Raw genomic sequence first — 23,547 nt, forward strand, 5'->3', positions numbered from 1 at the left:
ATTAGTATAATATTACTAATGGAGCATCATTAAATTATGTTCTTTACTGATCACCGTTACTAGTGTAACTGAATTGTTTCGAACCTCTGAGCAGTCCATAAATAAAAGCTAGTTTGCAGCCCTGCTGAGCAAGAAGGGAATCCAAGCCTATGAATAAGGCATCAGTTTCCCATACTGACTTGCGCTGCAACATTCAAAGACAGGAACTGCAGAAACACACTTTAATGTGACAGAGAACCAGACATTGTTTGACAACTTTAAAGTAGTGTTAAACTCTATTTTTTTTTTATGAATCCAGATCAATGAAATATACATTGCCCAGCAAAGTATTGCTTTACTTTTTTGCCAAAATACTTACAGGCATCATATTTCTGAACAGCTACTTCCAAGTCTCTCAGCTCAGCTTCCCTGAACTTCCTGTTCTGTAAGAGATCACAAATGACAGTGCAGACTCCAGCAACTGTTCATCTACTAGCTTGGAATAGGGAGGAGAGAGGGCCAGGGGGGTGGGGAGTAGCTTGATTTTCTCTGTTTGTGTCAAGGTTGACTACATAGCACTCTGCTTGAGAAAGGAGTTACTCTAAAATAAGAAGTCAGGACTAGTGCTCAAAGGACCAGCTGATTCTGCAGGAAACTAAAACTTTTAAACATCAAGGAGCAGCATCCATTGTAAGTGATCTCATCTGCATTTAAAATAGCTTAAAAACATTTTGACACTAACATCACTTTAAGTCCCTATAGCTGCAGTCAGTTTAGGATCACTGTGAACTAGACATGTAAGCCGGAAAAAAATAGTTTCATTTAATTTCGTGTTTTTCGTTCTTTTGCGTCTGAATGCCATTTCGTTTCATGATTCGGATCTTTCAGAATTTCATTTTAGTTTTGGATGGGGTTTTCTGATTGGGAAGAAAACAGTCACTTATCCGATTTAGTTTCATTTTGAACGAAATCCAGGTGATCCGAAATTTTGTTAAAAGAACATTTGTATTCGTTTGCATTTGGCCTGATTGGAATTCGGACATTCGGATGCATCTGATGGTCCGAATTCACAAAATTTCGTCAAAATATGCATTCGGAACAAAACGAGTTTTACATGTCTACTGGGAACATCATCCATTATTACAATAAGTTCACAGCAGGAGCACTAAATAAGTTCTCTCAGGCAACTCCGAGAACACCTGCTCTGTGTTTACATTGGAGATTAAAAGCCTGTAAGTCTGCTTATTCACTGCAGGGAGCGGGTAGCAGGGGGAGAGAACAATTTTAATAACTTGAGAGATCTTTGAAGATTAATTTCTCCATAATGAAAGAAAAAAAATGTTATTTAGGTTACCAAAATAGGATGTACTTATAGCTGTATCCAATTTAATTATGTGTTACATAATAAAGTCTTTTAGGATGCAGATGTGCCTTCTAATCTTAGTTTGTGTGCCTTACTGAAAATACACATTGGATAGAGGGGTTTAGGTGGTGACATCTACGCACTTGAGTTCCCAGGTCTAAAACTAGTAAGACTATTATAAAGTCTCCCTATTTTTTAGAACAGGTTCAGCATTTTGAAGAGCGCAACAGGAAGACACAGGGAACTAATTTCGGGCAGTAATACCAAGAACTCCCAAACGGGAGTTTCAGGGTGGGTTCATTGCGGGAATTTTGGAAATTCCATCTATAGCTGATTTATACATTTTGGGTGGACCGAGCCTTTAAACCCGCGGTCTCAAAGTACCGCCCGCTGGCCAATTGCAGACCGCAAGCAGCTACTGTGCGATCCGCAGCCAGCTGACAAGTCAGGTATGCGGTGACTGTGTACATGACTTGTGGGAGCAGCTACACGGTCTGCATCTCTATCGGATGCAGACCGCAGAGCTGCTCCTGTCCTTTCGGCTGCATCTCAGTTGTGAGCTTCGGGCCGAAGGATAGATTAGTGAGGTCTGCAGCAGACCTCACTAATCACCGCTAGAACACCAGAGATTGATCTGCCTCCTCACAGCCTCCTCCCTGGTAAGCAGGAGAGGGGGCTCTGTAACACAGGTAAGCAGGAGAGGGGGCTCTGTATTTTATTTTTATTTCATTTTATATGTGGGTGTGCGGGGGTTAAAAACCCCAAGAACCCCAAATCCACAACCTCAAAAAAGTAGATTATTACATGCAATCAATAAAACAAGGATTGTACATAGAACAATATCGGACCTCTGAAAAGTACAAGCATGCATATGTACTCAGTACTTGGTTTGGGCCCCTTTTATTACTTTTGCACGATATTCTAATTATTCGAGTTTCACCTGTATATACAGGTGAAACTCGAATAATTAGAATATCGTGCAAAAGTAAGTTGCAGTAAGTGCTGCAAAAGGGGCATATATTTAAAGTATGAAATTTGGCGAGCAGCCCCCATGGGAAAAAAAATTGTCGAGTGGCCCCTGAGTCAAATGAGTTTTAGACCCCTCCTTTAAACATTGTCATATTTATTTGAAAATATTAATTACTTCTTTTAATTTTTGCTGTTCCTTCCAATATTGACTTAAATAATGGATTATAATCTATGTTTAAATATATGCAGTTTATAATGAATAATCATGAAAAACCATGTAATTTAACTTTAAAAAAAAAAAATCAAATCAAAGTTAAAAAAATGTATTCTTATTTTGTCTGGTTTGTTGCATATTAATATATTTTATCTGGTTTGTTTTTCTCCTTTGTAGTTGCACTCTGCAGTGAAAAGGATTCAAGTTCACCGTCCAGGGTTTAATTATACATTCGCGCACATTTGCATGCTGAGCAATGAAAAGACTTGCATAGTGGATGATATAGTACATATTCTGGAGGAACTGAAGGCCGCTCGGTCCCTTAATCGAACAAACTTTGTCATCACCTATCCCATCACACAGTTAAAGGATGGCAGAGAAGTGTACAATGGGCACCAGTTGGGAGGTGTCACTGTGCACAGCAAAGATCGGGTTAAGTCTGCTGAGGCCATTCAGCTCACGTACTATCTGCAGGCAATCAACTCCCTCAATGAACTAGTGGCTGAAAAGTGGGAATCCATTTTCTGTGAAACCGTAGAAAGCTTTCAGAAATTAAACAGAGAGGTCAAGATGTACCCTTTCACGTCTTCATCTCTAGGAGAAGATTTTCAGAAAACCAGCGGGGTTGCAGAGCGTTACCTGGTTACAAGTCTTATCCTAGTGCTCTCACTGGCCATCTTGTGCTGCTCCATGCAAGACTGTGTCCGAAGTAAGCCATGGCTTGGTCTGCTTGGGTTGGTGACTATCACTTTATCCACACTCACCGCTGCTGGAATGATCAATCTCACGGGAGGAAAATACAATTCCACTTTCCTGGGCATTCCATTTATCATGTTAGGTAATTATCAACTTTTTGTCTTTTTCATTATGCTAATAAATAGGTGCAGTGCAAAAGGATAAGTGCCCCATCCTGCTGATTTTTTATTAAGTAACATTTAAGTGCACTCCTGCTTCTACCTCCTATACAACTATTAGATTGCAGTACTGTAAGCATGCATTAGATGTAGGTTCTATAACGTGGCCTTAGGCTCTGTCACTCAGAACTGTGATGTACACTCTTTGGTTCCTCCAGTGACATGTGAGAGGTCAGAATTCTGAGCATGAGGCAGGATTGCTGAAACTTCATCTAAAGCCCTGCACTGCAGTAACATTTCAAAGTTACTGGAGGGGTGAGGAGGCAAGACCAGATTTGGGATAGTGCACTTAAGATACAATCCTTTAAGATACTTATAGACATGAGATGCTCATCTTCCAGTCTGACAGGTTATGTTTGCATCAAAAGCTGTTGCAAGTCTTTGGGTGATTTGAAACCTGTGCAGTCGCTTCCTGTAATATCAAGATTAATGAAAATGAATTTAAAAACTATCATTTACAAGTCACATCAGAAAAATCACCATCCCATGTTTACATGTTGTGCTGAATTATAAAAGGATAAGGAACTACATGTAGATGTAGTTTCTTTAAGTGAATCAGTCTGAAATGTCTGTGATAGTTGCTGTTTGACTTAAATTTCCTGGTAAGGTCCCAGGTTTCAAAGATTTGTCACTGGATATTTTGTCCCTGGATTTCTGTGCTGACCAGCTCCAATTAATTTATATGAAACATGGTATACAGTAACTTCAGTTTTTTCAGAGATGTGAAAATTTTAATACTGATAATTATTAAAGGATACTGCATCTTATTTACTCTTTGGCTTATAGATTAAGCAGCTGAGTCATGTCCCCTGGTCCTCTGGGATCCTGCTTTTGTACTGCAACTATAATTACAGTATTGTCAGCTATGTAGTATATTCACTCACTGTATTAATCATATTATCTGCTATTGCTTTACTGCACCAGTCCCAGTGAATTTATGTTCAGATTCACCCAGAAGCTTTTTTTTAAAACCATAATCACTGCATTGCCTTTAAAATATGGCCAACAGGCTTACAAGAGCCAATAATGGGATGAGTTTTAAGCTGTTGCAGGGAAAGCATAGGGAATGCTGACAAACTGCATAAGGAGAGATTAGGGTAAATTAGGAAACTTTATTTAAAACTAGGCTTTAAATTTGATTGCATGCCTTTTGGGGTATCAACCTATTGGCTGCCTTTTTTTCATTATTGGGGATTTTTTGTCTTTCCTTTTTATTTGTTGGTAAATTTGAGGTCAGCTGTCCCTTTTATTTGCTGTCCCGCCCATAGCAAATCTATTGTTATTTTTTTGCTGCAAAGCTTTCTTATGAAGAAATGGGTTTTTGTTTAATGTGTTGGTATTTTTGAGTTTTCATTTATATGGGTAGTATATTGGTTTATGTTGATAGGGCCTTAATTAAAGGTTAAATAGTTATGTTTTCTGCTTGAGGGTGGTATTGTAGGGTTTTCATTGGTATTTTTTTCTTTATTTTTTTTAAATTTATGGTGATAGGGCATTCATTTAAGATTACATTTTATATTTCACAGGTAGTATTTTATGAGTGTTTCAAGCTGTTTCAGTTTGGGGTGTTCAAGCATTCATTTACTACTAACCAACTGTAACCATCTTGGAGAGGCCTTTTTGTTCACAACACTCCGCTACATCGTTTGAAAGAAAAAAAAAAGTACAAAGATTGTGTGCACCTAAACCACCTTGTATTACATCACTCACATTTGCTGCACCCCCTGCATTTTTGCTGAACGTTTGGAGCAGATTTCTATTGCATTGCTAGGGTGACAATACAGTCCCCATTATTAATTTGGTAAATGCGGCCTTTATAAATATACCTCTTAGTTTGGCTAAATTCTCATTCAAATAGGTGTAATTTAGGTCATATTAATTATGTTGTATTTTTAAAATATTTTTTTACAAGATGAAAGCACAGCTATACAGAAGTTAATTTAGAACTTGTAAATAAGTACCAAATGTTCTTGTAGTGTTAATCAATTAAACTACTATGCAAAAAAATATTTTTTATGCTGGGATTTCACAAGCTTACCAAAACAGCTGAAAGTCAACTCTTCATTAAAACAAACTTGTGTCCAGATTATTGAAATTCCAGTTGTTGCCCTACTAGAAATAATTGGACATATATACCTTGAAAATAATATTGCAATGCTGATAACCTTTCATCATGGGGCTCTGCATAGGGCTGCTACAGTGCCATCTTCTTCCTCAAGGAGAGCCCAGGAGTCGTAGATAGATGCCAGTCACCATCCACTCTGTCTAGCTCTCATGCCTTCGCTCTTACTCTAACCCTGGTTTCTCCTGAGTGAAGCTCCTCCAAACGTAATATGACTTCTCTGCAACACTTGGGAGAGCACTTTCAGGATGGGACAAAACAGCCAAAACAGATTTATGCTCCCATGACAGGTATTTTTTGCATTCAACCTGTAAGCGAGCTTATAAGAGATTATAAATAGACATCACAGATGTGAGGAAAAGTAAACAAGTTTGGCAGACTGCAATGAGTTTGCCATGATGTTTGCCATCATGCCATCTTTTATACAAGTGTGCAAGATGACAAAGGGAAAATTACAAAGAAAAACAAACCTTATAAACTGTATAGTTCAACTTTGGAAAATCGTTTACAGTTTTATAGTTCCGGCAGAAGTGAATATTTGTAAGTGAGCATGGTTTACATTTTATGGGTGGCAAATTAAGAAGGAACTAACTGCAAGTAAAACCCCATAAACCACCCCTCACTCCCCTGATCAAATCTCTCTCAAAACCTCCAGTGCAGTTAAATCTACCCTCACACTACTGTAGCTTGCCCAGGACCTATCTTCTAAAGTCCATATGCCAAATTATGTTGTGTGCACGAAGGCCAGGTATATTGGATATAGGCCAACACAAGATTAACTTGGCACATATGCCCAGGACAGCTGTGGTATGTAATGGACATGTATCTGGGTTGAAGTACAGAATTCAGGAGTGAGGAGCACAACAACACATGAACACTGCTGAGCCCTAGACAGGCCATGATAGAGAAAAAAGTACACGTGTCTACATCTGTGGTCTGCCATTGTGGTTGAAATTTTAATCAGGACAAGTGAGAATTATTTTGTGGGTTTGCTGATATTTGCAGTTCTCTAATTTGTCCTTATTTTTTATTTTGAAATGATAGGTGGTAGAGTGGATAAGCCCTGCTTAGTGTACTCATCCGATCTGGTCACTTTGTTTTCACACTGATTGCTGGCTTTGCAATCTCTTGTTGGACATCAGTATTAGCCAAAATTGAGGTCTGGCAGCTCAACAATTAGCCTGAGCAGGATTGCTGAATTCCTATGTAGACATCTTTAATTAATGTGAGTGTCAACTGCCTTGTACTCATGCCTATGAGTTTTTTTGCTTTGTCTGTAGTTTGATAGAATCCAAAATATCTCAGTGCTTCACATTTTTAATTTCGGGAAAGCGTGATGTGCTGCCACTGATGTTTTGGCACTGAATTATGTTTCTAAAACAATCAGCCAAGCACATTGTGTTTTGGAAGTAAAATTCAGTGTTTGAAGATCCTTTTGCAATGCACTATTATTTACAGCGTAAACATCTGTACAGCTGCTAATCTCTTAAATTACAATTTATAAAATGCAGAATAAATCCCTATTTAGGTAAACGGAATAGCTGAACAGTAAACTCCTAAATTTGTAATTATGTTGTCAGCTGAAAGCAGATGGATTATCGTAATTAACAAATATGACCTGAATTGCTGCAATCTTGGGATGAGGAAAACACAATATGAGTTTACTTAGGATTAAATAATAGAATGCTTACAACTGTGTTTTAAAAGGATTATGTTTTACCAAATATATTTAACTTGCTTCTATGAAAACCTATGACACTCATTGTAACCTTATTTAAAAGACAACTGAACATAAATCACACACTTTTTATAAACTGTTTTCAATCTTATTGGAACAGGTGGTAAAATGGAAAGCAATATTTTCACTCAGCTTGTTATCTGTCTAGCAAACCCATATATACAGGTGAAACTCGAATAATTAGAATATCGTGCAAAAGTAATTGCAGTAAGTGCTGCAAAAGGGGCCCAAACCAAGTACTGAGTACATATGCATGCTTGTACTTTTCAGAGGTCCGATATTGTTCTATGTACAATCCTGGTTCATTGATTGCATGTAATAATCTACTTTTTTGAGGTTGTGGATTTGGGGTTCTTGGGGTTTTCATGAGCTGTAAGCCATAATCATCACAATTATGACAAATCACGGCTTGAATTATCTTGCTTTGCATGTAATGAGTCTATCTCATATATTAGTTTCACCTTTTAAGTTGCATTAGTGAAATAAATGAACTTTGCACAATATTCTAATTATTCGAGTTTCACCTGTATAGTGATGACACCCTGAGGGGCTGCTGCATTTAATGGTCCCTCCTAGACTTTTTAATTGTGCACTGACTTACTGCTGCCCAAATCACTCCCTGAGCCACCAGCGGTGACTGACTGACTGATGTCTCCTCTGTCAATCTTTGCTTGCATGTTTAGTGGCTCAAAGTCTAAGGGAGAGAGGGATAGGGTTTACAGGATACCAAGTTAGCTCACAAGACACACAGAGTGATCTACCTACTCTCTCTAATGCAGTTCCATGGAACACCAGGAAACAGCCAATGCTCCCACCAGCCCTTCATTTTAAACAGTAAAAAAAATTTGAAGACCGTTCTGGATCCAGTTTTTTTTAGACAATTCTTGCTGTGTTTGAAGCCCTGTGCACTTTTTTTTCACTGTGTTTAGCCAAATACCAACATAAATCTCTAAAGCTTAAATAGAGAAAAAATGTCAGCCCCTATCATACGCCAGGGGTGTGCCTTTAATCTGAGAATAGCAATTCCTCACTGTGTGCCTTTAAGTGACCAGCAATTGACTGAGAGAGCTTTCTAAAGGTGCTTCACTTTTCTAGCCACTTTTCTATACTCCAGGTCAGCTCCTCTGCTGATTGACATCAGGCAGGGGGTGTAGCAATAACCTTCCTGCTATTGGCTATTGCACTTAAAATTATCCAATAGCAAAATGGCTGCCTACCACTGCCTTCTGTCCATGCAGGAGCGGGCATTAGAGAGAAAGTTCTCTTTTTACGTCCGCTCCTCTGCTGATTGACAGAAGGCAGTTTGCAAAACAATAGCCAGCCTGCTATTGGCTATTGCAATTTAAAATAGCCAATAGTAGAATGGGTATTGCTCCTGCAGAAGAGCAGACATAAGAGAGAAAGTTCCCGCACAGGTCCGCTCCTCTGTGACTTACATCAGGCAGTGGGCAGAGCATTAGCCAGAGTGCAATTGGCTATTTCAATTTTAAATAGCCAATAGCAGGCTTTGTTTATTTCTGCCCACTGCTCGATGTGAACATTGCACCGGGGGAGGGTTTTTTTTCATTTGTTTTTGTTTTTAATTATGCAGGATGTATGGCTTTGTGAATTGTTTATAACTTCACTCCAAACTGTTTAAATAATTTATGGAGTATGTACAATATTTTATCCTTCATTCAGTGAATTTTTGGGCTGAAATGCTGCATGTCGAGTGTCGTTTTGAAAATGTGGCCTACTCCAAGAGTTTAAATACCATTGATGGAGACTATACAATATTTAATCCTTTATTCAACAAAATATATACAATATATAATTTGGCTTTTTGGGCAGAAAAGATAAATGTTGTGTGTCATTTTAAAAAAGCAGGTTACTCCAAGTTTTTAAGTATGAAGTTTGTACAATATTTATTCCTTTATTCTGTGAAATATATACACTTTAATATAGATTTTTGGGCCGGAAAGCTGCAAGCGGTGTGCCATTTTGAAAATTTGGCTTACTGTCAGTGCATAGTTAACAAAAATTTCCAAAGGCACCTTTTTTACTGTGTATCCAGCAAGCCATCTAATTTACTTTATTTAGGGGTGGGGCATTCATTTATAATGGGCACAGCTCTACAAGAGGCATATCATTAACCTTTTGTACAATTTACCCTTAGAATACTTTATATAGATGAAGATTTATTATAAGGATGTTGGGCATGAAATTCTTAGAAAACATTATTTGACATCATTCTTTTTGCTGAGTATTGTGACACCTGTTGTGGCTGCTGATGGCTTAAAGGATTATGTAGGTGGCAATAATCCTGTGTAATAAAAGTCAGGAGACATTATACTTTTATGAATTCTGAATCGCTTTGAACACAACTGGACATCTTTACTAAACTAATAGACAAACTCCTTGTACCCACAAAATGCTTGTAATGCTTGATCAAAAGTCTCTTCTCTTATCTGGATCTCAACTGCGGAGGTTGGCCTAACCAGTAATTTTTTACCCAGGAAATGACCAATTCTGTCACCCAGGTATTGGAAGTAGGGTGGTTCAGTTTGCAGTTCTACAACATATGCTGTATAGTAAGAGAGAGAGATCGATTGTAGGCACTGTATGACATCATATACCACAGTAAACACAACAAAAATAAATGACGCACTTCTTATTACTGCATTCCTTCATGCAGTCAATTTAGTGCTTCATTTGAAATAAACAATACTTTTAAATGGTAATTTTAGTAATGAAGGTCTAACCCAGAGTGAATTACCCCAGGAGCATAAACGTCAGTTCGTAGACTGGTGGCAGATAGGATCGGTAGTCTTAACACTCTCCCACAGGACAGTTTGTTCACTGCAGATAACTATAGAATATATGAAGCACAGGGTAGCAAACCTATAAATATACAGCATGCAGTTGTTCCATCACAATATACATGGCAGAATTGTAGTTTAACCGTACTTAATCACATAGTCCATTGGTGCATAAACTGGGTATAACACTGCTACACAACGTAAATTAATCCTGCCTGGAGAAATGTTATTAATTGATCCACGGTTGCACAAGGCAGATGGCATTTGTATTACATGTAACCATTATTTCTAACAGTAAATGCAGGGTACTGGCGGTTTTAGTGAGATCAAAGGTATGCAGGCAGTTGCAATGATCCCGGGAGGAAGAGCTGGTTCCACAGTCCAGAGGATTCCTCCGCAATTTAGCATGTGTGACCGTCAGATGAACTGGCAGCTGTATTGGAGGCAGCAATGCTTCAGGATAGAGAGTGGTGTAGTAACAGTGGGGACTGATTGCTAGCGTCCACAACAACACTAGGATGCCAAGTAATTGAATCCCCCACGGTTTTATCTGGAAGCCTGACGTGAGAGGGGAGGAGTGGTGAGAGGCATCTTGCGTGACAGCGCTGGAGTGAACAGATGCCGCTGGAGTGGGTGTAGCCGGACTCCTTCCCTGAATCGAGGGGAGGTACGTTTATTACAATGCTCCTAAATTATTGTTTCACAATTAGGAGTTTCAAAGGCATGTATAAACCTAAATTTTAAAATGAAAAATGTTTTTTTTTAAAATACGAATATGGACATAGAGCTAAACTTTGATCCTACTTTTAAGAAAAAATTTATTAAAATAGTCAGAAAGCAGCAACTATTGAGGCAATAAGGCAATACACAAGACTATGTAATTTGCAGCAGTCAGCACTATTGTAATGCACACCACAATATATACTGCAGAGTAGAGCAGTCAGCACACTTTAATGTGAAACAAAATATATAGTTCAGTGGTTGGGATTAAAGATAGGACCACATAGTTGATTTGGAAAAATTCTCCAATTCGGCTCACTTTTCCTGTTTTAACTATGTTGTCCTAGATTGTTCACTTCTCCTGCCTTCTGCAAACTCTTCACCCTTTTGTGAATAACCCTGATAGAGTGCAGTGGTCATGTGTCATAGTGACAATATGTGGTGAACAGAGGAAAAATGTCTTGGGTCTGTGGTCAGAAGGAAGAAAAAATGTTCGGTCTCACTGGTTAGTGGGAGGAAGAAAATGACCACCATATGTGTTCAGTAGGAGGAAAAAAATGCCTGCCATCTGTGGTCAGTGGGACAAACCTTTTTCTGACTGTTGGTGATCAATGCTAACGTTGGGGGTCTGAAGGAAGGTAAAGTGTCTTTTATCACTGGTGGTCAGTGAGGAACAAAGGGGAATACTGGTGCTCAGTGGGAAACAAGGGGTAACATTGTTGCTCATTGTGAAGAAAGGGGAAACATTGATGCTCATTGGGACGTAAGAAGCAACTTGGTGCTCAGTGGGGAGCAAGGGGAACATTGGTGCTCAGTGAGGAGCAAGGGGGAGCATTAGTGCTCAGCTGGGAGCAAGGGGAACATTGGTACTCAGTGGGGAGTAAGTGGAAATATTGGTGTTCAGTGAGGAGCAAGGTGGGCAGTTGTGCTCAGTAGGGAACAGGGGGTCAGTGGTCCTTAGTGGGGAGGAAGGGGGTAGTGGTGCTCATTGATTGTTGTGGGAGGCATTGTATTTCACTGGCACTTAGTAGGGGGGCAGGGGTTCATGGGTGCTCAATGTGGGGAGAGGAGACCACTGGAGCTCAATAAAGCACTTTAGATAAAGGGGGAAGTGATGCTCAATGACAGCAGAAAGAGGGGATTGTGTTTAGTGGGGCAGAACGAGTGCACTGGTGCTTAGTGGGTGCAGACGTGTGTCACTGGTGTTCAGCAGGAGAGAAAGGGAGGCACTGATGCGTAGTGGGACAGAATTGGGGCACTGGTGCTCAGTGTGGGGCAGAAAGGGGGAACAGGTGCTCAGTTGAGGCTGAAAGAGTACACTGGTGCTCAGTGGAGGAAAGGAAAGACACATGCTCAGTGTGAGAGCACTGGTACGATGGGGGGGCAGAGAAACTGGCAAGGTACACTGCCTTGCACAATGACCCAGGCACTTGGACATCTCAGTGTCACTAACACCAGTGTGTGCCAATTATTTCCAGCCATGCCTCACCTACTGCTCTGCTTCGTGAACTGGACAAGCAGCTCCCCTCCACCAGTTTCCATTGTATTTTATACGCAGTGTACTAGCGAAGTGCTCCATGCAGAAAAAGGGAGCCAGCACAAAGTGGCCGCTTAGCAGCTGCTCACAGGGGGAAAGCTAGAGCAGAGAACCACAGGAGGAGATATGCCTTGCATTGTGATCCTTTGACACAGCCCGGGACACAATCATTGCAGGAAAACTGAGGGAAAAGCAGAGCTGTCCTGGCAAATCCAGGGCAGTTGGTAAGTATGTAAGTGTTGAAATACTGTTCATGGAGTCTGTAAAGATTTAGACCTTTATTTTGGGAAATATATAAACTTTAGGGGGTTTTAAGGCCAAAAAGCTGCATGTTGTATGCCATTTTGAAAATGTGTACTACCCCAAGTGTTTAAATACTGTCTATGGAGTCTGTACAATAATTCTGGCTGTCGTCTCTGAAATAGTACACTCTATTTTTTTATGATTAAAAACTGCCTTATAGCTCTCTTTTACATTGCAGCCCAGTCAAGCTACTTACTCTTCATCCACTGTGCTATAAGTGTGGCTATGGTCTCTGAAATAGGGCACTGCAATTTTTAATTATTTATGGATGGAAACTGCCTCGTCTCTGACATTTTGGGTTGTGGTTTTAAAGTGTTTGTGTGCACTCTGCTGTGACATTTTGATAAACTTTTAATACAATATAATGTGGTACTACAAAAAGACCACATGCTAAGCTATAAAACTATTTTGCCACTTTTCGGCAATTGGAATAAAGTTGGTATTGTAAACTTTCCTATAGCTTTTAGATCTATTATGGCTACTACCACTGCTGCTTCTTTATTTAAGTCAACCAATAATGTAAAAGTAAAAAATTAAATACACATTCCAAATATGTGATGTCAGAATTAATTGTCACTGATGCTGTCTTTGAGCATTGTGCTGTTCTGTAACATTGTATGAAGCCTAAAGGCATCTCCCAAGCATGTTTTATGAAGGAATTATGTTTTTCCCATGATGCCCTCAAAATCCAATAAAAAGGAGGACCCACTCCCCACTGAACATAATTTTTTTTTTTGGCATTGTCACATGTTCCTTGACAGTGCCCAGCTCCCCATGCATTGACTGACAATCTCTTGCCTATTAGCCTTGAAAATGGCCAAAATTGATTTTCAAGATTCACAATGGGGTTCGGACTAAAGATAGCAATTTCCGGAATTTACAATGGGCCCGGCTAAGGGCACGCTAATTCAACCCGAGTTGTTTTGATCATCCCTACACAGGATAAATGATCTTTCTTAAATGATGAACCCTGGAAAGATACCCCAGAATTGATGGTCAATGGGTGAAAAAATGCTCTAGTGTTGGTGGTCAATGGGAGGAAACATTCCACATTGTCAGTGTTTGGAAATCCCCCCAGTATTGGCATCGTTAAGTATAAGATTCTTTCCCAAGGATTGGTGGTCAGTGTGAGGAAAATTCCCCCCAAGGCATTTGTGGTCAGCATCAGGAAGTTTACTGGATACTTACTTGAATAATGATATATGTCCCTTAAGCACATTACTTATTGACTTATTGGCACAACCTTTCCTAACCTTAACCCTACAAGTTATGTTCTCATGTAATGCTTCACAAGTCTGTCTAGGATCACAAAATACTGCCTGAAGTGTCCTTTTATCTTAGTAATGTTACCTTCCAGGAATCCATACAACTTTCACTTACAGGAGCATTTGTTATCTCATGGAAAGGGGGTGTCTTGAAGAGCATTGGTGATGTTTTCTGAATTTTAAAGCTGTAGTTATATAAAAATGTTATGTTCAACAGTCTGAATGAATTTATAGAATGAATAATTAAATAAACAAACACTGCATTAAAGTACTTTCAGATCTTAACTCTTCAGAGAATCTCAGGGGTAAAGAGTTTAAATTGAAAATGCATTGTTTAGAAGAAAGCAAGGTATTAAGAGAAAAATGGAAATCTAATAATAGCTGTCTATGATTTATGGTGTTAACAATTCTAACTAGAGGTCTTAAAGTTCCCTGCTGCTAAAGCTGATTTCTAGACTTTAAAACCTTTACTTAGCTTTGCAAGTGGGACTTTTTTTTTTTAAAGTGGCATTATGCATCAGATGATATGAGGTGGCTGGGAATCCAAGCCAAATCAATATACACAGCGGGACATGCTTTTGATTGCATCATGAATGTCTGGCAAGTATATTCATTACATGGAGAGATAGAGTACATCTACATTATCCAAATCCCTAATTACAGGCAAATATTTTGAAAACACCTTATTACAGATGGTATAATAGTTGACATTGCTTTGTTTTGCAGTTTGTATTGTCTGTATAACTATAAAGTAAGAGCCACATTTTGTGTAAAGTCGCATCCTGCCTGGTATTCGCGGACACTGTTTAGTTCTAGGGCTTGTAAATATGAGTGCCTTTTCAATGTCTTGTGCCAATTCAACTAAATTTATTCCATCAAGTAGACTCCTTCTGAAAATGATCTGACCAAGTAATTTTGTGTCCTTTTTGGTATACTCTACAGGCACCTTTCTTGGTAGTGCTGTGATATAATTAAAGGAGAACTATCAGCTACAACCTGCCAAAAACATACGCTATCTATACCCTGTTCCTTTATACGTATAGTCTTATCTAGATTGTTTCTGTAAAGAACATGTTCTCAACTGGTATTCCCTCAAAGTGTGTGGTCAACTTTAATTTGTCTTGTTTATTGTAATACAACTTGTCACACTTTTTATGGCAACTTAGGAACTAGATGGACACCGAATTAGAATATAATCTTTGAAGTTGGGGTTGCTATTTTGCAAGGTCTCTTCAATCTTTGATGTGCTCTGTGGTTTTCTCTCTGTTGTATTGCATGCCAGTCTTTGCTGAGTTATCCAAATGGTTGAATACTAGGAATATGCTAAGGATTCTGCCACTATCAAGGATCAAACCATGCAGTTCCCATCATGATGCAAGAGAGCTGGGGACACTGGAGTAACACTAGTCTATTGCTAAAGTCACACACCTAGTTCAGACTTCAGACCTCAGCTTTGTGACAGCTACTTCAATAGACAATGTCACCTTGTCCATTCAGAGCAAAGTGACAGTGTCTGTGCTTAAGTGCCCCCACCCCCAGACCTACTGATACTCATGTTGCTAGTGATCTCCTACTTCCTTTGCAACTGGCACTAAAATCCCTAGTGCTGGCTGGTGTTTGACGCTAGGAGAAAAGGTGACGTCATGCCCTTTGTCATGTGACAGGCGATTGGCTTATAGACCCATGCACTGTCAAATGGGAGGAGATAAAATTCTACCCTATACCTTGAAGCATCGGTTATTGTTGCAATCTGCGTCAGGCAAAAGGGTGCTCACAAGGTAAGCATCAGCAGGCTAAGGGGGGCCCCTTGCAAAGACACATCTTCTTGAATGAGCAAGGTAACAGTGTCTCTTTCAACCTGCTGTGATGGAGAATCAGAATGAGGAAGTCTGAGAATTCATCTAAGGGCTGTCAGCTAATAGAAACTAAGATCCTACCACTTGTTTAGCTATTCTTCTGTTCCACAGGGTTTTGCAAAAAGCTATGAAAATATTCATAGCAAAATCTCAGTTAGGGGTTCAATTTAAATTAAGTAGAAGCACTAACAGATAAGTTCTTTTTAGAAAGATCACATTCTCCCAAACTAGTAGAGGCTAAGGGGGTGATTTACTAACCTAAACACTAAACACACTAGGTGCTTGTGATTTTTACACAGCAAAACGTATTTATCAACCAAAAAGTCTCTAAAAGCATATTTCCACTAATGCCATATATGGAAAAATCATGCACATGATGCATATATAATGCTGCTTCACAGTTTAGACAAAAATGGTTAGCTCATGCATTTACATTCCTGCATTCATCAACGCAAGCAACACAGTGTAGAGCTAATTTACACAACATCACCTTCCAATTCATGCAGGGCTTTGCACAACACATCTGCTGGGTGTGTACACACTACAAAGGTGTCTAGATTCCACCAATAGATCATGCTGGGAGGGAACACACTACAGAGGTGTATACTTGTTCATGGCGTGTTTATAAGGTTAGTAAATCAACCCCTAAGTCTCCATTTACTACAGGTACATAAATTCTAGCAGGCATACGGAAGATTCTTATCTGTGATAACAAACAGGCTACATTGGGTAGATACAATTGCAAATAAATCAGAGTTGCAAAAGTTGCAGCTGTTAAAGCTGAACTCCATGCAGATATAATAATACACAAATTATTGCAGCTCTGTATTCATTAATATATTAGTAAATTTGTTTTGTTCACCCACTTGAACCCCATGAATCTGACCACACACCCGAACTTCTGGCTGCCGCTGCAGCTGGAATTGATTTTTCTAGTGACAGCATTACTACTGCCACTAAATTTAATGATTTCTCCTATTTCACATAGTGAACAAGTATCTTAAGTGGTGTAATTGACCACATTTGGTCAATTATGTCAGGCAGTATCACTGGCCTGCTTGTAGTGGGTCATTGGGGTTGATTTACTAACCTTATAAACACACCACGAACATGTATACACCTCTGTAGTGTGTTCCCTCCCAGCATGATCTATGGGTGGAATCTAAACACCTTTGTAGTGTGTACACACCCAGCAGGTGTGTTGTGCAAAGCCAAGCATGAATTGCAAGGTGATGTTGTGTAAATTAGCTCTATGTTGTGTTGCTTGCGGTGATGAATGCAGGAATGTAAATGCATGAGCTAACCATTTTTGTCTAAACTGTGAAGCAGCATTATATATGCATCATGTGCATGATTTGGTGCGAGCGTGTGTTTAGGTTAGTAAATCACCCCCATTGTGTTTTAGTCAGTGGGTTGTCCGGATGTCTTTTCTCATGCTTGATGATGGATCTACCATGCCATACAATGTTATTAATGTTGGCTCTAAATTGTGAGACATTATTTGGGGATTTTTTTTAAATAAAGGACATTTTACAAAGTGTCTGTGTATATTTACTTTGTAGTTTTCTTTTATGAATGAGTAACCAGGGCTACTATGTACTCCTTACTCATTCACATTGGAGCAGAATTTTGGGAGCCACCTTATGTCAAAATCTCCCTCCTCACATTGGGGACTGAATGTGGAGATGAGGCCCTTGTCCTCATCATCATACCCTTCCCATGTTTAGGGCATGTGGCCTGATATGGTTTATCTCTCACAGCCCCTCCCTTTCCTAGCCAGCCAGGCTTCACGCCCGGATAATGTACTGATATGGTTTTAGGGGGGGCCATAATTTATTTTTTCTTTTGCCTAGTTTCCCCATTTAAATCCATACCAGGCCCTGATCTAGCATACGGGTATTAAATAGATTGGGAGGGGGGGGGGCACCGCATTGCTTTTTTGAGAAAATTAATTCCAGACACCCATCTAAAATAGTTTAAACATTTTGCAAGATTTTGGGGAAAGACAGTTTTCCCCCCTGAGATGTGCGCTGCCACATGTTCTAGGAGGCAAACCCAGAGTTCCAGTAAGTAAAGGGAGAAGGATTAATCTGCCCTTAGTAAAAATGGCCACTATGAGAATAGTGGGGAGGAAAAGAAGAATACATTATGCAAAGAATACAAAACCTGCAATTATCTATACGTATCTGTTTGTAGATTGCCATTACTAAATGTTTCTAAAGGTGCTTTTGTTTTTTTTAGGTAAGGGTGAAATTCCTCTTTAAGAAGTAAATCATTGTAATGCTGAGGAGATTTAGTTGCTACACAGGTGAAACTGAATACACAATTGAAGTAGAAGTATGAACACCGGATGCGTCTATTAACGAAAATGCAGCATAATCACACTAAGTGCATACACAATTCAGACACAGAATGTGCATTAATAACTAGTGTGCAATAAATAACTAGAAATGTGTAACACTTGCTAGTTTGAACACATAAAAACCTGAACATTTACCTATTGCAGTAAAATCTCCAGCACTAAGTAACAGCATTTCACTTGCTGAAATTGCACCCAGTTGACTTTTCTAGCTCCCAAATGATATCCCAAGATGAGGGCAACTTTAAAGGACTCATTAACACCATGCCAGTATGTTGCGGTAAGGTTAATGCATGTATGCCAACATGTTTGGTTATATCAGCATATTCATGTCCATAAGCTGCCAAAACGCCACACCTGACCAAAAATCACATCATCAGCATTTCTGGCTCACTTCCTGGGTCATAGCCCAGGACACAAACATAGGGGGACATCTAACTCAAAAACAGGACTTTCCCAAAAATGTAGGACAGTTGGCAAGTATAATATCGGTATAGAGAAGCATGTGCCTCACCCCCTCTTCTCATGTGACAGCAGTGATGTTTGGCCCAGCATTGTTAAAGGGAGAATATCCTTAGACCTGTATATCCAATAGCAGATTTTAATAAAGACAACATAGGTAGTAGCCCAGGGCCTAGAATACAGAGGAGGTCCATAGGGGTGCTGAAAAAAGTTTGGCGTTTAGATGCTGTTTAAAGTGAATTAATTTTAGCTTTGCAAGTCTTTAAAAAAAATTCAAAGGAGACCAGCAATAATGGCCTTCATATTGTTCTCAATAAAGATTTCTTTTGGGACAATTATAGGATTATCCACATTATATATGCTCATTTCCAGCACCTGGAAGCACTGGTTCAATATTATTTGTAGTATTGTGTGTATAATTTGAAAAATAAATTACTTCTGAAATAGGATCCAATTCAAAATTGAAGCACTGTGTTCCAAATCCAGCAGAAATGCTTTACAAATGCACGGCAGAATAAAAACACAGATGTCTATGTACACTGACCTTTATGCATGATCCAATTAAACTAGTAGGGGAGCTCATTAACTGAAAACAGCCTGGGGCCTAAGATACAATTAACCCACTGCTGTGTGTAAGCTCCAAGTACAGCAACTTAGAGCTTATACAAGGCTTCCTCTCTACAGGTTTGCTATAAGAGGATTGTGGAGGTTGGCATTAAGCATCGCATGGATCCTGCACTTTTTAAAAATTAGAAAGTAAAAAAAAAGCAAAAAATCAGCAGAACAAGTCTGGCAAATCATCATGCAGATTTGCCTGAACACCTGGTGGATTGATTTGTTCATCTCTAGTCGCAAGTGACCTGAGCTATAATAGGTACTGTAAGTAACAAAGCTACAATTTGACCCACAGTGTCACGCATACCAAACAGTAATGTTCTAAAAATGCAAGTCATCCTCACCTGTTGTCTGTGCAATGCAGTCTTATTGTAGAAATGAATTCCACTTGATCTTGTAGCTATGACTTTGCTTTGCTCTTTTACAATAATAGCTTTCTAAGGGTATTTTTTTTAAAGAAAGACTGTGCAAATGGTATACTTTTGTTTTTAAAAATGTCAGCATATAGTGGAAAATAATTTTTATATATTATGGTTTTGCAATCGCCATTTGTTTTGCTAAAAATTATCAATATCCTTTCCTTTAAAGCTGAAGTGTAGAGTATGCATATAAGACCTTTGACCCCCTTCCCCGTTTTGAGACCCAGTGATGCAATCACTGCATCTGTCTGCTACTCTTTGCTCTGGGCCAACACGCTCTCGTAATTGTCTCAACATTCTGCATTGGATCTTTTTAAAAAGATTTATATGAAAAAACACATTGTGGGATCTCTTTAGATGTGTGTGCTTCTTCCTGCTGGCTACTGGGTGCTGAAGAATTTAGCTGTAAAGCCTGCTGATTAGTTGAGTGGTTGCGGGCACATCTAAAGAGACGCAGATGTGTTCTTTCATATAAAAAATGAGAATAAAATGGTTGATGTCAAAGAAAGCAAATTGCTGTGATTGGGGGCTACGGACAGTATGGATCAGAGTGGGGGAAGTGATTGATGAATAATAGAGGTCATTCAGAGAGAAAACAAAGATTGGCTCAAGATACCTAATGCATCTTCAAAAGGTTATATTGTGGAGATGCCCGTTTACAGGGAATTGAGGGTAATCAGTTTCAGCACAGGAGAGGACTTGCTACAAGTGTGGGTAAAAAAAGTAAGGGTGGAGTTCAACTTTAACCGCTTCCAGTTCACCTGTTGTGGAAAAACGGACGGACGGAAAACTCACATGTGCGGGTTGCCGTAAATAGACGGCTTTTTTTTCTGCTCGCGCGTGCCCCATAGCGTGCGCGCACGGGCAGAAAAAACCCGTCCATTCTGAGGGGTCCTTACCGGCTGTTTGACATACAAACGATCGGTGGCTCTATAGCCGCCGATCGTTTGTATGTTGTGGCTGCGCGCCCCCCTCCTCCTCTTCCACTCCTGCTGCTGCCCCCCCCCCCCCCCCCCCACTTAGAGACCCCTAATGTCCCCATAAAGATGACCTAAGCTACGGCTAGATCCTCCGGCAGCTTAGTGAATAGACCCCTATGTTGTCTTTGTGCAGCAGGAATGTCTGCACAAGTAACATTAGCGTTATGTGCTCTTCATCCAGAGATTTCCATTTTTATGCTAGATAGACAGTGATAATGCTGATCACTACCTGCCAAAAGAGCTTGTAGCAACAATTTTAAATTTACAGACCATAGCCACAACTTGTAGAGTTTGTCTTGGATGCCATACAATATCAGCATAAGCAGCATCATGCCAGCATCAGTTTAAATGCATAAAAGGCCCTGTTCTACATGGCCCTTTTAAAGTGTTTATTATTAGAGTCTATGTTGGACTGAGAACATTTGACCTTGGCGGAAAACACTACCAAGTGGCCCTTTTATGATAAAGACAGATTTCTATGAGCTTAAAAAAAGGATACCATACAAAGCATGCCAAGTGTGTGTTCCTAATGAACATGGTTTATTAAAACAAATCATTTACACATCTTCCAGCATGCCTGAATGACGACCAGGTGTCTATGCCATGTCTACCTTTTGTCACTGACTGCAGGTCGCTCTTTGATTTATGCCTGAATGGTGAAGTATCTCCACTGGCCCGAGGGTAAAAAAATTTAAAATAGAGCTCCCCTTTGGTTAAGGGATGCAATAAATAGCACGGCACACTGTTCTCCCATTCCAATTATCCACTGTTTAGTATGAGTCTACTGGTCAAACAATCAGGATAGCAGGGGTAAATCAGCGCACATAAAAAATTGCTTGGTGCAAGGCAATGCAGCACTGAAGGAGCAATGAAGCAATGTAGGAGAACTCAGATGTATGCTATATTGTTCAAAAACTACAAATGTGTCCAAAATATCAGTGTTCTCTAGATGTTGTTGGAGCCATTAATACAATACAAAATGATTTACACATGAACCCAATGGTATTGTTACTAGCAATGCAGATTCCATCTGTTGTCCATGATTTACATTAGCCTTTCTCAAGCTATAAAGTGACTTGCAGAGCAGAAATGCTGGATTATTGCTACAGTATGATGGTTAGCATTGCTAACAGTGAAGAGCTTCTGCTACTTAACTGTCACAAAATAAATGTTACTCTGCTTGACTGTTCATCCTCCATCATGCAAGAGAAGAGCAGGGCTTAAATACAGTTATAGCATGAAAACCCATGTCTCTATCAATTATTACCTGAATTAAATTTTATTTACTTGATTTGTTTTCGACAAATCATACAAATTCCTCTTTGAGGAAATCCTAATTTTTGGGAAAACTCCAACTATTTCAAAATGTATATCAAATTTGTCACCCACTAAAATGTTTACATTAGCAATCTTGTCTGTTCCCATAATAGCCAATACTTTGATAAAGAAGAGGAATGAAGGATGTTTTATGCTTTTATTATTATGATTTATATTAATGTATTCCTTTTTTACTTAAGGTTGAATAAATAAAGGAGTTATGTGGGAATTGAGAAACAGTCTTTTTTGGTATTTTTTGGATATAAAATTTTGAACATATAAATATTTATTTATTTTTGCTTTTATGGTGTGTAGAGTCTAATATTCAAGTTTTTTTGTGTGGAGATGAATATTACCTGATTTACCAAGAGGGCAATAGACATATCTAGAAGAAAACAAGCAGCCCTGAAGCTGCTGAAGCTGAAGTAATGGATCTGCGGAATGATGATATGGAGATGAGGTGCATTTGCATTCTGCACTTCAGTGACTTCTCTGTTTCATGGATATTTTCTTTTCGTCTGCCTGCTTTTAACTGACACCCACCAAAATGATGGTTCCTGTACATTTAAAGAGCCTTTTTAGATAAATTATACATCTGGTTTAAAAAAAAAAAAGGAAAGATCCAGTATCAACAGACTGTAGACAGATTTGAGAGCTGTAATCTCTTACTATCCAGGGATTTAACTTTTTTTGTAATCCATATAGAAATTCATGAGCTTTACCCATAAGACCACAGCACAGGCTGTCAACACAAATATGACAATTGAAAGAATATTAGTGCATAAACACTTTGATCACAAAAACAAGATAGCTAACTGATGATCTTTTGTAAACCCCTGGGAAAATAACCTTAATTATTAGTAATAAACATGTTAAATAAATGATAAAAAGCTCAAACTGGTGCTTTGTAACTAAAGTACTGATAAATGGAAAATAATTGTGTGACTTTTTACATAAGACTTGTGGTTTATCCACCACTAACTGCGGTGAGCTTTGGACCAGGAACAGGGACAAAAGAAAAAGTGAGTTCACTGTAGAGTTACAAGCCTGAATTTTTATATTTGTGTAAGCAGTCCTTATCAGCAATTTAAACGTGATCCTTGTAGTACACTGATTATTGAGTTGGATGGTCAGCTACTGAGATTAAGTAACCAAGAATTTTTCTAAAAACCTCCCTGAAATAAATGAAGATGGCATCAGATTGTGTGGCAAATGCAGCAGCAGACTGGATGCAACTTTCAGCAAGGCTGATGACCCACTCAAGTACTGGATGCAAAGCATGATGACTGAAACCCTGGCCAGCAGATGAAGCTTCAAAGCAGTGTCTCTGTACAGTCATGTATTCAGGAAAGCATATTTTTGGTACCCTTCTAGAAGAAGCAATTAAATAAATGAACTGGTAAAAAGTTAGAATTACCTTATTTTTCATTTTTTTCAAGGATTTCATTTTTAAAGACTCACATTCCAGAATCTCATAGTTGCATAGTTAAATAGCTACATGTCCATCAAGTTCAACCTACAGAGATATGAGAAAAAAAAAGAAACGCCTAAACAGAACGCTATGCCCGCAATTACCACCTGTTGAACCAGAGGAAGGCGAAAAAAACCCCTATAAAG

General features: G+C 39.1%; 1 protein-coding gene across 2 annotated transcripts in view; it reads left to right on the plus strand.

Annotated features, from left to right (window-relative positions):
* The window catches only part of PTCHD1 (patched domain containing 1), a 176,828-nt gene that overhangs the window by 77,275 nt on the left and 76,006 nt on the right, over positions 1 to 23,547 (plus strand). Inside the window, exon 2 of one of the 2 annotated variants that reach the window (XM_018554454.1) lies at positions 2,703 to 3,363. In XM_018554454.1, the coding sequence (XP_018409956.1) occupies positions 2,703 to 3,363 (661 nt within the window). The remainder of the gene's footprint in view (positions 1 to 2,702; positions 3,364 to 23,547) is intronic. The other variant, XM_018554455.1, reaches the window with a different exon arrangement.

Source organism: Nanorana parkeri, unplaced genomic scaffold (assembly GCF_000935625.1).
Source record: "Nanorana parkeri isolate BGI_ZX_2015 unplaced genomic scaffold, ASM93562v1 scaffold159, whole genome shotgun sequence".
NCBI classification, from domain to species: domain Eukaryota; kingdom Metazoa; phylum Chordata; class Amphibia; order Anura; family Dicroglossidae; genus Nanorana; species Nanorana parkeri.